This window comes from Oncorhynchus nerka, linkage group LG4, assembly GCF_034236695.1.
Source record: "Oncorhynchus nerka isolate Pitt River linkage group LG4, Oner_Uvic_2.0, whole genome shotgun sequence".
In the NCBI taxonomy this organism is placed as follows: domain Eukaryota; kingdom Metazoa; phylum Chordata; class Actinopteri; order Salmoniformes; family Salmonidae; genus Oncorhynchus; species Oncorhynchus nerka.
Window position 1 is genome coordinate 17,224,142 of NC_088399.1, and position 18,307 is coordinate 17,242,448.

The window sequence follows — 18,307 nt, forward strand, 5'->3', positions numbered from 1 at the left end:
CATGTTTGGAGGAAGAAGAAGGATGAGTACAACCCCAAGAACACCATCCCAACCGTGAAGCATGGAGGTGGAAACATCATTCTTTGGGGATGCTTTTCTGCAAAGGGGACAGGACAACTGCACCGTATTGAGGGGAGGATGGATGGGGCCATGTATCGCGAGATCTTGGCCAACAACGTCCTTCCCTCAGTAAGAGCATTGAAGATGGGTCGTGGCTGGGTCTTCCAGCATGACAACGACTCGAAACGCACAGCCAGGGCAACTAAGGAGTGGCTCCGTAAGAAGAATCTCAAGGTATTGGAGTGGCCTAGCCAGTCTCCAGACCTGAACCCAATAGAAAATCTTTGGAGGGAGTTGAAAGTCCGTATTGCCCAGCGACAGCCCGAAACCTGAAGGATCTGGAGAAGGTCTATATGGAGGAGTGGGCCAAAATCCCTGTGGCAGTGTTTTAAAAAAAATGAACCTTTATTTAACTAGGTAGGCTAGTTGAGAACAAGTTTGAGAACAAATTTGCAACTGCGACCTGGCCAAAATAAAGCATAGCAATTCGACACATACAACAACACAGAGTTACACACGGAATAAACTAAACATAGTCAATAAAACAGTAGAACAAAATACAACAAAAAGTCTATATACAGTGAGTGAAAATGAGCTAAGATAAGGGAGTTAAGGCAATAAATAGGCCATGGTGGCAAAGTAATTACAATATAGCAATTAAACACTGGAATGGTAGATGTGCAGAAGATGAATGTGTAAGTAGAGATACTGGGGTGCAAAGGAGCAAGATAAATAAATACTGTATGGGGATGAGGTAGGTAGATAGTTGGGCTATGTACAGGTGCAGTGATCTGTGAGCTGCTCTGATAGCTGGTGCTTAAAGCTAGTGAGGGAGATATGAGTCTCCAGCTTCAGGGATTTTTGCAGTTCGTTCCAGTCATTGGCATAACATAGTAAACATAAATCCGGGACACTCCAATTAGTATGTGTTATGTTTGGTAAGCTATGCATTCATTTGTGGATGTCCATCATCCATTTCATATGATATGTTATGAATTACATTTCATACATTACGTTATGAACTTGCAAAGCATATGATATGTTACGAATTCCAATTAACGTTAGTTAGATTAAGGTTAGGCTTAGGAGATAGGTTAAGGGTTAAGGTTAGAGTTGGGGAAAGGTTTAGCTAACATGTTAAGCAGTTGCAAAGTAACTAAAAAGTAGTAAGTAGTTGTTAATTAGCTAAAATGATAAGGTTGTCCGTGATGAGATTCGAACACTCAACCGTTATATTCAATGGGTATATATCACTAATTTAAAAGTCCAAAAATGGATGTAGCAATAGCTTATCATGAAGGGGAGACCAGAGGGGTATACTACAAAGCAGGATAAAGGAGTTTGCCAGCTAACTTGCCTAAATATTCTGATATAACTTTAAAGATAAGCTTGAAATGGGCATAGTCTAATTGTTTCAACAACCAAAAACACATACCGAAGTTTAGCTGTTTTAATTAACCAGAAAATCTATAGTTATTTCTGGTTGCTTATCAAAGTTTGCTGGCTAACTTGTTGATCATGCTTTCTAATATACCCCTCATTAGTTAGGTAAACCATGTGGAGTGATTCATTATGTTTAAGATCAGAGGGGAATGAGTCATCCATTTAACTGCAGTGTAGAAACATCTTTCCATTACACACATCCACTGACTAAGAAATGGAAAACTTCCAGGGATGATGACACAACCTTTTCAGGCCAGGATTCACACTTAGGAACCCACGCACAGGAAGAGTTCAATTGTCATCTATCCAACTTTCACTGCTTTGCCTCAGGTTTCTCTTTCATTCAAAGAAGAATCCCAAAGTAGAAATTTGTTATTTACAGAAATTAAATACTTTATTCACAGAAAGGTCAATATAAAGTGTTTACTTGGTAACATATTTAATCACATCTCTGCATGTCTGGCAGACATATCAGTGTGGATGACGGATCACCACCTCAAGCTGAACCTCGGCAAGACGGAGCTGCTCTTCCTCCCGGGGAAGGACTGCCCGTTCCATGATCTCGCCATCACGGTTGACAACTCCATTGTGTCCTCCTCCCAGAGCGCTAAGAACCTTGGCGTGATCCTGGACAACACCCTGTCGTTCTCAAATAACATCAAGACGGTGGCCCGTTCCTGTAGGTTCATGCTCTACAACATCCGCAGAGTACGACCCTGCCTCACACAGGAAGCGGCGCAGGTCCTAATCCAGGCACTTGTCATCTCCCGTCTGGATTACTGCAACTCGCTGTTGGCTGGGCTCCCTGCCTGTGCCATTAAACCCCTACAACTCATCCAGAACGCCGCAGCCCGTCTGGTGTTGAACCTTCCCAAGTTCTCTCACGTCACCCCGCTCCTCCGCTCTCTCCACTGGCTTCCAGTTGAAGCTCGCATCCGCTACAAGACCATGGTGCTTGCCTACGGAGCTGTGAGGGGAACGGCACCTCAGTACCTCCAGGCTCTGATCAGGCCCTACACCCAAACAAGGGCACTGCGTTCATCCACCTCTGGCCTGCTCGCCTCCCTACCACTGAGGAAGTACAGTTCCCGCTCAGCCCAGTCAAAACTGTTCGCTGCTCTGGCCCCCCAATGGTGGAACAAACTCCCTCACGACGCCAGGACAGCGGAGTCAATCACCACCTTCCGGAGACACCTGAAACCCCACCTCTTTAAGGAATACCTAGGATAGGATAAAGTAATCCTTCTCACCCCCCACCCCCTTAAAAGATTTAGATGCACTATTGTAAAGTGGCTGTTCCACTGGATGTCATAAGGTGAATGCACCAATTTGTAAGTCGCTCTGGATAAGAGCGTCTGCTAAATGACTTAAATGTAAATGTAAGGGATAATTCACCCAAATTACAAAATTACATTCTGCTTCCAGGCAGAATAACATACAGTAAAGGGAGTTTAATACCTTTCCCTAGGGCTACGGCCACACAAAGATCTTGTGTTAGAAAATTGCTAATTGAGCCAATGGGTTTGTATGGGAGTAATCCATTGACAGGTGATGGACAACAGAGATGTGTATGCAACTCGTCTGAAAATAATTTACTTGCGTTTTTGAGGGACACAAAAATAAAAACGTCATATGTCTGTAGCGGCTGTAGCCCAAGCGTCAAATCCTACGTTGACTCTTGCACAAAACTCATGCGTTAAAGAATTAGGCAACATTTTGAGTTAGGAATTGACTCCACTTTATAAAATCATAATAAGTTATTTAATTTAACAACAATTATTGATTAATCATGATCAAGAAAGGAAATGTGTAGCAAACAGTACATACTATGAAATGAACGTATGAATACATTTATTTAACACGGCAAGTCAGCTTAGCAAATTCTTATTTACAATGATGGCCTAGGAACAGTGGGTTTAACTGCCTTGTTCAGGGGCAGAACAACAGATTTTGACCTTGACAGCTTGGGGATTTGATCTAGCAACCTTTCGGTTACTAGTCCAATGCCCTACCACTAGGCTACCTGCCACCCTGAAATAAGGTCAGCTTTATCAGAAGGAAAGCCTTAACTAATACCTGCATGTTACAGGAGCATTGTATCCACAAGGATTTGAAAATGTGCCTTGAAACATGCACTGGTCCTACTAAAAGTAAGCATGGAAATAAATAATATAAATCCACACAGACTGCATATTTTTGGAATAGACATGTTCTCCTTGTCTAGAGGAGAAAAGCACCAAAATACATGGTAGTCTCTGCTGAACAGTCAATCAGTTCATAATTGTCTTCATTAATGGACACCCTCAGGAGGTCCCCTTCCTCCAGAGCAACCACCTGTCCCGTGTACACAGTCCTCGCTCCTCTCCTATTATCTGGTATGCTATCCTTGACTTCCATGATAGAGCAATTATCTGGGTATCTATTGGAGAATTTCAGGACTTTCAGGCTAAGAAAATGGATCTCGCCAGATACCTTGTCTTTATGCGGCATTCGAAAGTTGACCCCTACGTAGACAAAGTATTGGCCTCCCTGAGGGACAACCAGAGCATACTTCTTCTCATCATAGGTGAAATTTTGCATGTGCACCAAGCCTGTTTTCTTGTGTTCCCATTGGATGTAATCTTCAGGCACGGAGTTGCACCTTGATGATGCTGGAGGTAGGAGAAGATGGAGAGGATCAGAGGAAATATATAAATGATCGTGATTCTGGAAATATATCCACTTGATATTCAACACACAAAAAGCCAAGATTCCTGACTGATGCCCTTGCACAATATTACCACAGCTCAATGTGCACACTATAGCCTAATTGCAAACTAAACAGTACGTTTGATTAGGCATGTGAATAACACCATACCCATACACTAGGGATTTCTCAGTGATATCCAAAAAGCATGTGGTTCCTAAAAGAGAACCATAAAGGCACATCTAGGCTACATGAGATAATACAATTGTATAACAAGAAGAATTGGTATAAATCAGCAAACTTTTTCTTACAAAGTTGCAAACCCACACATCCGGTCCATTCACATGCATGCATATACATATATAAACACGCTTTACTAAGACATACTTGTCAGGTGAGCGTTTGGCTTCAGGTTCTGTCCTTGACGATCTGGTAGGAAAAAGAAAACAACGATCAGCGCATGCTTGCATTACGCTGCTGATAGACGCGCTTCTCGAGGCTTAAATCATAAAATCAAAGTAATGTACTATGGAAGACATATCATACGAAATAGTTACATACCTATAGCTTGCTGTCGTGAGTATTCTGCATGTTTGAATGAATCCTACAAACACAAGTTAATTATTAATGGTCACCCACAGTAATGAAAGTTAAAGCTCCATTAAAATCCAATGCTAAAGCTCTCCGGCATCTCTGTGCCCCGTTAAAAACATATGGATGTCGCATTGCTTACCTTCTCATTACAGTCTCTATTCACACGCTGCATAAAGACAAGTACAGCTGCACAACCCAGAACCAAGACTAACGTGACAAGACGCAAGCGACTCTCCTGTCGCTTCATTTCTTGACAGTGTTTGAGCAAAAGCACAACAGACTCTTGCTGCGCCATTGAAATCAACGTATCGTGAGGAATCTCGCTGTTCCTTGCGCACGTATCCATATCAAACCACCACTACGAAGTCTAAAGTAACGTTTTATCTTCTTATTGAAATACATCCGATTTTATAGTTCTGCTACCGCCTACGCGACTCGGCTGTCAGTGCCTTTCCCTGCACATGTGCCCCGGGAAAATCCCCAGTCAGACTACCCCTCATGCTGCTATAAATGACCACTCTCAAATTAATCGACAGAGCTGTGGATGTAAAGGTAGTTTATCATGCACAAATTAAGGCAGTTCAATGTAGACAAAAGATAAATTACGCTCTTTTATCTTCTATTAATGGAGAGTTTCCTGATAAAAAAATATCTGTATGCCTATGGATGCGTAGCTAGCTATGTAGCCGATCTGTCTATGGATCCTAAGCGTTTGATATACATATTAGTTCAGAGCCTAGCTATGAACCTCAGCTATCATAACCAGTTGTATCAACTTCAAAACAGTCTGAATGACATTAATGAAGCCTATTGATTGAGTCGAATGTAATATAACTTTGTGCCAAGGATGCAAGTCCTATATACACGAGTCACAAATATGATGACTTGCAACTCAACTTTGACTTTAGCATCAATAACTCGTGACTTAACTTGGACTTGAGCCTTTTGACTCTAACTGACTTGATACCCTCCCCAAGCCCAGATATAAAAATTGCTATTGTAATGACCTGACTAGATCATAAATGAACAATTGTCCAGACAGAGGCTTGAGTTTGCGAATTGACGGTTTATTAAACCAACTTTACACAGGCTACTGTTTGGGCCGTAGCACACGCCAAAAAGATGACAGATAACCCACAAGCCAATCGTGACCTTCTCTTGTGAAGCCCAGACGTAAGAGAGAGAACAAAAGCTGAACCTGGTCTTAAATTCCAATGCTCCACCCCCCTGCCCAACCCCCCTCCACGCCACTCCGCCAACCACCAGGATGCCCGGCATCAGAACATTCCAGGCATTCCCGTGATTGGCAGATAGCAGGTTGATTGACATGTCGGACCCCGCAAACACCGGGTACTGGTCAGTACAACACAACCACCTCCTAGCCTAACACATAACACCCAGCTGTCTGTGCGGGTCGCTACACAGCCCCCCCACCACAAAGTCCCTCGTCCCCGAGGGAACAAACAAAGTCTCTGAAGCGACCCGGAGGTCTCCTTTGCCTGCGTGGCCGTGATGGTCGCAGAGTGCCCCTCTGGGAACCAGGGGATGAAGGCAGGGATATGGGGGACAAGGAAGCGGGAACGGGTAATACAGTCCGTGGCTCTGGGGAACCACGCGGTGACACGGGGGGAGACAGGGGGAGTGGGCTGTCTGGAGCCTTTTCTACGGCACCTGAGGGTGGGTGCCTGGAGAATGTCATTGCCAGAGAGGGGAATTGTGGGGGTTCCTGGGGTTTGGGGAGAAGAGGCCCCTCTGTATGGGGCTAACCTGTCCCGGTGCAGTGCCACCTTTCTCCCCTGGGAGGAAGCTGCACCCGTACACAACCTCCCCTACCCTCTCCAGGACACTGCAGGGTCCCACCCAGTGACTGTCCAACTTGGGGCATCTGCCTTTTTCCTTAGGGGGCTGTAGACCCAGACCAGCTCCCCAGCCACAAAGTGCCTTCCCCGGGTGTGCACGTCATAGTTCCTTTTCTGCCTCACACCTGCATTCACCAGCTGCTCTCTGGCGAAGGTGTGGGCTGTCTCCAGGCGGTCCTGGAGTCTCCGGGCATACTCCGGCCCCGGAGGAACATGAGGGCTATCCAGGGGCCGACCAAACGCCATCTCCGCAGGGGTGCGGATCTCTCTCCCCAGCATGAGGAGGGCAGGCGTGCAGGAGGTGGAGTCTTGGACGGCGGAGCGGCATGCCATGAGGACCATAGGCAGGTGCTTGTCCCAGTCACGCTGGTGTTTGGAAGAGACGATGGCCAGCTGCTGTCCAAGCGTTTTGTTGAAGCGCTCCACAAGGCCATCACTTTGAGGATGGAGAGGAGTAGTGCGGGTCTTGTGCATACCCAGCCTCTCACACATGGTGGCGAACACACGGGACTCAAAGTTTCTACCTTGGTCGCTGTGGATGGACTCTGCAGCTCCAAACCTGCTGAACATCCCCGCTGTCAGGGCGTCGACGATGGTCTCTGCCTCCTGGTCAGGCAGAGCATAGGCCTCGGGCCATTTTGTGAAATAGTCCATGGCCGTGAGCACCCAGCGGTTTCCACTGTCTGTGGTGGGGAACGGCCCAACTACATCCACTCCCACCCTCTCCATGGGAGCCCCCACTGGGAACTGTTGGAGCTGAGCATGAGAGCGGCCTGGGGGCCCTTTCTCGCTGTGCAGTTGTCACAGCGGCGACAAAAGTCCTCCACATCCCTCTTGTGCTGCCCCCAGTAGAAGCCCTGACGGAGACGGCGCAGTGTTTTTGTGACCCCAAAGTGTCCAGTCCCCACCCCCATGAGTACTCTGGAGCACAGCCTCCCGCAATGCTTTTGGGACCACCACCTGCCACCTCTCCTCTCCCGTAGCTGACTCCTTCCATGCCCGCTGTAGCACGCCATCAGCCAGCCGCAGTCTCTCAAACTTCGACCACAACCCTTTGGTCGCGAGTGAGAGCGCTGTCACCTCTTCCCATGGTGGCCTCACCTGCGCCTCTACCCACTGTAGCACTGGCTGTAGGTCTGTGTCCCGTCCCTGCTGCTGCCGCCATTCAGCCACGTCGACAGTCTGCAGCTCACAGCAGACAGGCCCGCTCGCCTGACACACTGTGGCACAGACACCCTCCTCTGCCCGCAGCTCTCTCTCCCGTCCCTCTCTCCGTTCACAGTGGCGGCAGCCGTCTGCAGTACAGGGCCGACGGGACATGGCGTCGGCGTTGGAGTGGCGTGCCCCTGCCCTGTGCACCACCGTGAAGTCATACGGCTGAAGCTCCTCCAACCAGCGTGCCACCTGCCCCTCTGGCTCTCTGAAAGACATGAGCCACTGGAGAGCAGAGTGGTCAGTCCTTACAGTAAAGGGCAGACCACCCAGGTAGTACTTGAAGTGTTTGACGGAAGCCACAACAGCCAAGAGCTCCCGCCGGGTGACACAGTAGCGGCGCTCATGTTTGTCAAATGTTTTGCTGAAGTACGCCACCACTCTCTCCCCCTCTGGCCCCACCTGGGCCAGCACCCCACCCATGCCCACATTGCTCGCGTCTGTGTCCAGGATAAAGGGCAAGGTGAGGTCAGGGGGCGAGCACGGGGCCTCGATCAGTGCACGTTTGAGGGTGTTGAACGCCTCCTCACACTCCACTGTCCAAGTGAAAGCCTTGTCCTTCGGCAGCAGGCGGTTCAGTGGAGCAGCAACGCTTGAGAAGCCCCGTACAAACCTCCTGTAGTACGAGGCCAGGCCCAGGAAGCTCTTCAGCTGACGCTGGTCGGTGGGGGTGGGCCAGTCTCTGACAGCCCCTACCTTGTCCTCCATGGTGCTGATCCCCTCCTTCCCCACTCGGTGGCCCAAGAAGGACACCTCTCTCCTCATGAAGTGGCACTTCTCGGGGTGGAGCTTCAGACCTGCGGCAGCCACCCTCTCCAGCACACGCCGTAGCGCCCCAGGGCTGACTGGAAGGAGCTGCCATGGGCCAGGATGTCATCGAGGTATACCAGACACTGCTGTCGGGGATGCCATCCAGCACCCTGTCCATCAAACGCTCAAAAGTAGCTGGAGCGTTGCACAGGCCAAAGCACAGGACCTTGAACTGCCAGTGTCCTCTGTTAGTGGAGAACGCAGTTTTGGCTCTGGCCTCTGGGGAGAGGGGCACCTGCCAGTAGCCACTGCGGAGGTCTAGTGAGGAGAACCAGGAGGACCCCTAACCAGGTCCAGCGACTCATCGATACGTGGTATGGGGTATGAGTCCTTCCTGGTTACCTCATTCAGCCGCCTGTAGTCCGCACAGAACCTCAGCTTGCCCCCTTCTTCGGAACCATGACGACTGGCGCCGCCCAGGGGCTGTCTGAGGGCTCAATGAAGTCTGCCCGCTGCATCTCCAACACAGCCTTGTCTGCCGCCTCCTGGCGTGCCAGCGGGATACGGCGGGGACGCATCTTGATGGGTCGAGCATCACCTGTGTCGATCTCATGCTGCACCAGATGAGTCTGACCCACCTCTTCCTCACTCAACGCAAAGCTGTCTCTGAATTCAAACAGCAACTGCCACAACCGTTCCTGCTGCTCGGGGTCAAGACCAACACAGTTCCTCCCCATATCTCCCTCACTGCAGACAGTGTCCTCTCCTCTCCCATCTGGGGTAGCTGGGCTGGGGGTGCGGCCCGGGCTCACAGAGGGCTGTGTCATGGAGGTAGCTGGGGAATGTAACACACCGCCGTAGGTGACAGGGGGACTGGGGAAAAGTCACACACAGCTGTGGGGGAGGGGCGCAGCCATGAGTCTCTGCTGCTTTAACTGTTGGAGTAAAGGGTTTGTTGGGTTGAGTGAATGTGACATTAGGGGGCCATGGTGACTTCCGTCCCTCCCTGGAAGCTCAGTGTGCCCCTATTTAGGTCTAACTGGCAGCCTGTGCTCCTAAGAAAGTCCAACCCCAGGATACAAGGGTCCTGCACAGCCGCCACCCACACAGGATGACGCACAGTCCTGCCCCTACTGTCAGAGTCATTATTCCCTTCCCTTTCATGGGTGCCAGCTCACCTGTGACTGTGCGGAGCTGCACAGTTGTAGGCTCACACTGAGTCCAACCTGGCACAATATCTGGCCTCACCAGGGTTACTGTGGACCCAGTGTCCACCAGGGCGGAGCAGGGCACCCCCTCCACAGTGACAGGGACATGACAAAAGTCCCCAACACAGGTCCGGCCCACCACAACAACAGGCTCCATCCGCTTGCCCTCGTCTGCTTCTGGGGAAGTGGAGCCTTGCTTCCCCGTCTGTGCCGGTGGGCTCCTCCTGAAGATGATGGTGGTTGGGATAGAAAGCCAGGGGTCCGCACTACCCGGTCTATGCGGACCCCGAGCCGTTTCCCTGAGCTCTGGGGGACATGGGGCAATCTCGGCGCAGATGGCCTGGCTGGCCACAACCCCAGCAGACCCTGGGACCAGGGCGTGTGTTTCGTTCCGCCTGTAGCGACACAGCACGAATGAGTTTTGTCATTTCGGCCACCCAAGCAGGCTTTTCCGGCTCCGGGCTGCTCTGCCCCCCAGCTCGCACAGAGGGTGTGTCTCCCTGCACCCCCACCAAAGCCCCAGCTGAAGCCCCAGCCCACACCAGCTCCTCTCCAAAGCCATCTCCAAGGCTGTCTGCAATGACTCAGGATGAGCCAGCTGGGTCTGTATGCGCAGCTCCGTAGGAGAGAGCGCCTGTATGAACTGGTCCCGTGCTAGCTCGCTCTGCACGGAGGGGGCATGTGAGCATATGCCCGCCGAGAGAGGCTCTCAATGTCATTAGCTAGCACCCGTAGAGGCTCTCCAGGCCGCCTGCGTCTATTACTCAGTTCGGAGCGCAGTAGCCCGGGCTGTACACACTGTCCATAGCGCCTCCTCAGTGCTCCCACTAAAGCACCATAATCATGCCTGTCCTCGGGGCTAATCAATATCAAACAGGCCAGAGCTTCATCCGTGAGGCATAAAGCCAACTGCAGTGCCCTTTCTTCATCCGACCACCCCCTAAAATGAGCTAACAGTTCAAACTGAGCATGAAAAGCTTCCCAATCCGCCTTACCGGAATACTTCGGGGTCTTAACAGATACGGACGCAGCCGGGAACTGGGCGCCGCCATGTTTGTTTACATCCTGGGCCCCAGATTCCTCGTCACGCCGCGTCGACGTCACCACTTCGGTCCGCCCACCAGAATCCGCGCGAAATACAGTCGACGAAGCACTCATGCCCGCTTCATCCGCCATCGCTCTTAACGTCCTCCCTCAAGCGGCCTCTGCGCTCCGACGCCCTGGCGATTTCCTCAGACAGAACCCCCGACGTCCATTCACACGCACCTCCTTGGCCATAATCGTCCCCTACCTCCACCTTCACTTTCGGATTCCCTCGAAGCATTTTCAATCCCCGTTCTCACCTACGGTAGCTAGCCACATAAGTCAGCTAGCTAGCTGGCTAACTTGTATCAACGTTTTTACTTCTGACACCAATGTAATGACCTGACTAGATCATAAATGAACAATTGTCCAGACAGAGGCTTGAGTTTGCGAATTGACGGTTTATTAAACCAACTTTACACAGGCTACTGTTTGGGCCATAGCACACGCCAAAAAGATGACAGATAACCCACAAGCCAATCGTGACCTTCTCTTGTGAAGCCCAGACGTAAGAGAGAGAACAAAAGCTGAACCTGGTCTTAACTTCCAATGCTCCACCCCCCTGCCCAACCCCCCTCCACGCCACTCCGCCAACCACCAGGATGCCCGGCATCAGAACATTCCAGGCATTCCCGTGATTGGCAGATAGCAGGTTGATTGACATGTCGGACCCCGCGAACACCGGGTACTGGTCAGTACAACACAACCACCTCCTAGCCTAACACATAACACACAGCTGTCTGTGCGGGTCGCTACACTATTAAAAAAGGGTGAATTCAGATGGAGCCCTTGGAAAGATGATACCCAAAATTATTATTTTCGGATATAAAGACTACTCTGTATCAACAAAATACCGGATTGCAACTTGCAAAACATGCGCAAAGAAAATTACAGACGTAGGCGCAACAACTTCCAACTTTGGTCGACATTTGAAGCTGCACAAAGAACGGTAAGTCACGACTAATACAGCCGACAGCTATATAATTTTTTATATCTTTGCTAGTGTAGCATGTAGGCTAAAGTAACGTTCCACACCGTCAGTCAGTGTGAGAACGTGAACATTGCTCCACAACTGGCTAGGCAGTTGATAAATCCTGCCTGATGTTACTGCTGTTCCTATAAACATTGACATATGTTGGCCTCCTGTAACCACACACAGAGGATGTGTGTGTGTTAAGGTTTGGCGATGGTGTCTGGGTTGGCGCCCCACTAGGTTTCTTCCTAGGTTTTGGCCTTTCTAGGTTTCCCCCTAGGTTTCTTCCTAGGTTTTGGCCTTTCTAGGGAGTTTTTCCTAGCCACCGTGCTTCTACATCTGCATTGCTTGCTGTTTGGGGTTTTAGGCTGCGTTTCTGTACAGCACTTTGAGATTATCAACTGATGTACGAAGGGCTATATAAATACATTTGATTTGATTTGTGTACAAGCCCACATCGCCCGATTGCGTCTCTTAGCGATCCTCAATAGTCAATCGCTATGGGGGTCTTTCTCATGGCTACACATGTATTTCCATGGAATTATAAAGTTTATTTGGAAAGTAATAAATATATATATTTTTAAAAGCATTCATGATTTGTGTAAATGTAATATACAATTACTCTTGTTAAAAATATGAAATGGTATTACATTTGGTGAAGAGCACATTATGACTTGTTTAGGACTCAAAACTCCAAGTTTAGGACTTGAGACTTGTCGGTCTTGACTTGACTCGGACTTGCCTGTCTTGATTTGGGACTCGTGTGCGAACACTTGAGACTTACTTGTAAAACAATGACTTACTTGTAAAACAATGACTTGGTCCCACCTCTGTATATACATGTATGGGATCCCCACATTGTAGCCTGTACATTTAATATATTCACTGATCATGTATTCTACCTTCACAAATAAAGGTGCAGTTCAGTTATGAATGTCTTTGAGATTATTTTTCAGTCATATCCAATAACAGGAGTATCAAATTCCAGTCTTTGAATGATGCTGTGTCTGCATGTATGTATTGGAATTATGCACTTCAATAGTGTTTACCAATCTTGTTCCTGGGACATCAATGGTTACACACTGTAACTATGAAATAGACTAGAAACATGATATAACTAGTTAATGGCTTATTTGTCATTCATATATACAGAAATATAATTTTAAAAAACAGTACACTACACTTCCTATGCATCATGTAAATACTCTAAAACCAGTTCATCTCAATATCTAATTTCTTTAATCTGCAATGATCTGATAAACACAGAATTAGTGTAGTATTTAATCAAATGAGACTTAATTTCAACCAGTAGAGAATGTGAAACGCTTTATTTAAAGAAGTTAATTATCCAAGTGTATAAATACATAATACATGCATTATAAATATTATAATTGTAATACAATATTATAAATACAAGTTCAATTTGTACATCAATGCACATCTTGTTATGCAGGTGAGTGAGGACCCAAAAGCGGTTTAACAGAAACAGAGTCTTTTAATGTCCAAACACAGGGAAGACATAAATCCTCTTCAGATGTATCGGTTGACAAAATAGACAACCCGCAGAGAGGGCGACAAATAAATCATAAAGTCCTCTGATCTTTACAGGAGAGTCCCCTTCTAGCAGCAGAGGAGAATAGCAGGGTTAGCGGCAACAGACTGCTGGTCTCTCCGGGTAGGCGCGGGTTGTAGAGGACAGAGGTACCTGATCACACGTAGCATCTGATGAAGAGGCAGATTACGACAGGACGGGACAAGGGTGAAGCAAACGAGAATCTGACAAAGACAGAAGCAGAAACAGAGAGAGAAATAGAGACCTAATCAGAGGGAAAAAAGGGAACAGGTGGGAGAGAGTAAACGAGGTAGTTAGAGGAGATGAGGAACAGCTGGGGGAAGGAAAGGGAGAGAAGGTAACCTAATACGACCAGCAGGGGGAAACGAAGTGAAGAGAAAGAACAGGAACAAGACATAACATGACAATACATGACACATCTGGTGTGCATTATAAAAACAGAGGAAGAAAGAGGTGGTGGTGAGGGAGGAGTAAAAGACAGAAAGGGAAAAAGGTAAGAACAGGGGAGCAGGGAAGACAGAATATAATTAATGAATCACAGTGCTACACTAATATTCTCTGTTCATCACAAGTATATAATACTGTCTCTAGTGGTGTCTCCTAACCAGCCTTGGGCTCCCAGTCGGCCCGAAGGTTATCTTAACCTCTCTTGGGTAGGGTGCAATATTTTCAAGTCCGGATGAAAAGTGTGCCCAAAGTAAACTGCCTGTTACTCAGGACCAGAAGCTAGAATATGCATATAATTGCTAGTATTGGATAGAAAACACTCTAAAGTTTCCAAAACTGTTAAAATAATGTCTGTGAGTTTAACAGAAAACCCGAGGAGAATCCATCCGGAATGTTTTTTTTTGAGCTCAGCACTCATTGAAATGGCTGTCTATGGGAAAATCAATGGAATTACCTCCCAGATTGCAGTTCCTTCCACTAGATGTCAACAGTCTTTAGAAAGAGTTTCATGCTGGTTTTGGAAAAATGAGCCAGAAATTGTAGTTTTTCTAGGTGGTTCTCATTTTGGCTGAAGTGTTTCCAAGTGCGTGGAAGAGAACGTGTTCTTCGGTATTTTTTCTACAGGTAAGGACAATAACGATTCTCCGTCTTAAATTTGTTAATTTATGTACGTATTAGGGTACCTAAGGTTTGATTATAAACATTGTTTGACTTGTTTGGAAAAGTTTATTAGTAATGTTTGTGGATTAATTTGTATGCATTTTGATGGAGGGAAAATGGGTGGATTATTGACTGAAGCACGCCAGCTAAACTGAGTTTTTATGTATATAAAGAAGGAAATTATCGAACAAAATTACCCTTTGTGATTTATCTGGGACCTTTTGGAGTGCCAACAGAAGAAGATCATCAAAGGTGAGGCATTTATAATAATGCTATTTCTGACTTTCGTGGCGCACCTGCCTGGTTGAAATATGTTTTTCATGCTTTTGTATGCGGGGCGCTGTCCTCAGATAATCGCATGGTGTGCTTTCGCTGTAAAGCCTTTTTGAAATCTGACACAGCGGCTGGATTAACAAGAAGTTAAGCTTTATGTTGATATATTACACTTGTGATATTATGAAAGTTAAATATTTATAATTCTGTAGTTTGAATTTCACGCTCTGCAATTTCACTGGATGTTGGCCAGGTGGGACGCTACCGTCCCACCTGCCCATAAGAAGTTTTAAGAGCGGGTGAGGTGGCGATGATGGAACTGGGGGTTGGCATCCTCTCTCACATCAAAACTGGCTTCCAGTTGAAGCTCGCATCCGCTACAAGACCATGGTGCTTGCCTACGGAGCTGTGAGGGGAACGGCACCTCAGTACCTCCAGGCTCTGATCAGGCCCTACACCCAAACAAGGGCACTGCGTTCATCCACCAATCACCACCTTCCGGAGACACCTGAAACCCCACCTCTTTAAGGAATACCTAGGATAGGATAAAGTAATCCTTCTCACCCCCCTTAAAAGATTTAGATGCACTATTGTAAAGTGGCTGTTCCACTGGATGTCATAAGGTGAACGCACCAATTTGTAAGTCGCTCTGGATAAGAGCGTCTGCTAAATGACTTAAATGTAATGTAATGTAATGTAAAACATACCTGCAGACAAGAGACAGATGGAGAGAGAGAGAGAGAGAGAGAGAGAGATCATGTTTAAGCCTTGTGCTTTTTAAAATTCTAACACTGTCAGTCATAATCATCAGGAAGTGAAATGCAAATCTGACCTTGGATCATTAACTCTGGGACAACTACATCAATCTGTATTTAAATATAAAGCATCTCTAATAATACTTGACCCAACCAAGTGACCTTTCACCTCTGATTATGCTGTTCCCTCTATGTAGCCAGTTCAGATGTGGGAGGGGTTCACCAACACAGCTGATATCACCTAGCAGATTTAGGGAAAAGGAAAGAGAGGGATGAATTGGAGGAAGACTTTTTGAGAAAGTAATGTAGTTAAAGATACCATGTTCAACAGGAATCTGTGTGTGGCCTCACTTGGTGTCCACACTAAGTGGCTGTACTTTATATTGAAAAACATGCACAGACACACGAGGACAAAAAATATATCATGGTTATAGAAATAATGAAGTGTCTTACTATTCTCCATTATTGGCTGTCTTGCCTATTCTTTGAAGGTGGAAGGAGCCACAGTTATAAACTCAGCAAAAAAAGAAACGTCCTCTCACTGTCAACTGCGTTTATTTTCAGCAAACTTAACATGTGTAAATATTTGTATGAAGATGACAAGATTCAACAACTGAGACATAAACTAAACAAGTTCCACAGACATGTGACTAACAAAAATGGAATAATGTGTCCCTGAACAAAGGGGGGAATCAAAATCAAAAGTAACAGTCAGTATCTGGTGTGGCCACCAGCTGCATTAAGTACTGCAGTGCATCTCCTCATAGACTGCACCAGATTTGCCAGTTCTTGCTGTGAGATGTTACTCCCCTCTTCCACCAAGGCATCTGCAAGTTCCCGGACATTTCTGGGGGAATGATCCTAGCCCTCACCCTCCAATCCAACAGGTCCCAGACGTGCTCAATGGGTTTGAGATCCGGGCTCTTCGCTGGCCATGGCAGAACACTGACATTCTGTCACGTTCGTCGTATGAAGGAGACCAAGGCGCAGCGTGGTATGCGTACATTCTCTTTATTAAAAGAATGTACACCTAACAAAATAACAAACGAAACGTGAAGCTATACAATATAGTGCTAACAGGCAAATACACATAGACAGGATCCCACACCAGAAAGTGGGGAAAAGGCCTGCCTAAATTTGATCCCCAATCAGAGACAACAATAAACAGCTGTCTCTGATTGGGAACCATATCAGGCCAACATAGATAAAAAAAAACCTAGACATACAAAACCCTAGACATACAAAAAACCCTAGAGTACCTACCCTAGTCACACCCTGACCTAACCAAAATATATAGAATACAGAGATATCTAAAGTCAGGGCGTGAGACATTCTTGTCTTGCAGGAAATCAGAACATGCAGTATACAGAACGAGCAGTATTGCTTGTGGCATTGTCATGTTGGAGGGTCATGTCAGGATGAGCCTGCAGGAAGGGTACCACATGAGGGAGGAGAATGTCTTCCTTCTAACGCACAGTTTTGATTGCTGCCCGCATCAGGCGCTAAAAATAGAACTTGGTTCTATTTGTGACGCGCTGCAAGTCCCTCCTCCCCCGTCGGTTTTTAGCAGCATATACCCACGCGCCATCTCCTTATTGGTTTTTAGAGGCATATACCCACGTGCCATCTCCTCATTGGTTTTTAGAGGCATATACCCATGTGGGTGATTGAAAGATTAACTTAGTTCTACACTCCAGTCCAATTGATGGTGGTAATGCACCTTAAAGTTGGTTGCCAACCGCCATATAAAGTACAAAGAAGAAGAAGAAGCCTGAAGGGGGAGAGATTACTAGAAAAACTTGGGTAACCCTTTTATCCGTGGATTAATTGTCAGAGTAGAGGACCTTGTGCATTTCAGGTAAAACATCAAACCAAAGTTTATATCCCAGGACAAATTAGCTATCAACAGCAAGCAAGGTAGTTATATTGCCATTAATGTTTAATACTTTTCCACCTGTCCCCAAATTAATATAGTTGGTTCAGAGTTTGTTTTGATATTTCAACCTGCGTGTCCTGATCACATCTGGTGTGGATGGACAAAATCAACATGCGGACGTATGCATGTTACATGCTGACCACACCGCTGGCAAGCGTTGCAAAATAAATGTAGACATGCATGTTATTCAATAATTTCTTCCAAACGTTTTTTTATTTTTATAAACAAAAACTTTATTGGGAAAGTATAAACAAAAAACAATGGAGTAGGGTAGGTTTGGTAGAAGAGTAGAGAGTCTCTTGACCAAGACAACAGTATCACTGTCTCTTTGCAGCCTCTCATTGGCATGGATGGCACAGCCCGGATCAGACTTTGAACATGAGATCTTTGGTCCCGTGTTGTGTCCAGAAGGGTCACAGCCATGGTGTTGTAGGGGGAGGCAGTCTACTTGGATCTCTGCGTCTTCTTTCGCCTCTTGCGCTTCAGCCTTCAATTTCTTCCAAACTGCTCGCGCGCGTCAACAAGCTGCGTAGCCAGGTTTTGAGCGCCATTCTCGTCTTTGTGTGTCAAATAAGCTTGCAGACTAATCAGGACATAAATATGACTGCACATCACATAATTTAACACGTTCATTAGTAGTTATTTCACATCGATTACACCATCACTCGTATTTCATATGCCACAGCGATTCACCGATACCTATGCCATGATGCTGGTAAAGTTGTCTCGCACACCTGCCTGCTGTCACACTTGAGCGCAGACACACATCCCCAAGCTTTGGGACAGTGCTGGTCA

General features: G+C 46.9%; 1 protein-coding gene across 1 annotated transcript; it reads right to left on the reverse strand.

Annotated features, from left to right (window-relative positions):
* Positions 1-3,063: 3,063 nt before the first annotated feature.
* LOC115115538 (tumor necrosis factor ligand superfamily member 15) lies at positions 3,064-5,549 on the reverse strand. Its single transcript, XM_029644024.2, has 4 exons — positions 4,923-5,549; positions 4,751-4,793; positions 4,577-4,618; positions 3,064-4,154 (listed from the first exon to the last, which is right to left on the reverse strand). Exons 1-4 carry the CDS (start codon positions 5,127-5,129, stop codon positions 3,724-3,726), a joined length of 723 nt encoding a protein of 240 aa, XP_029499884.1. The 5' UTR covers positions 5,130-5,549; the 3' UTR covers positions 3,064-3,723.
* Positions 5,550-18,307: the final 12,758 nt, after the last annotated feature.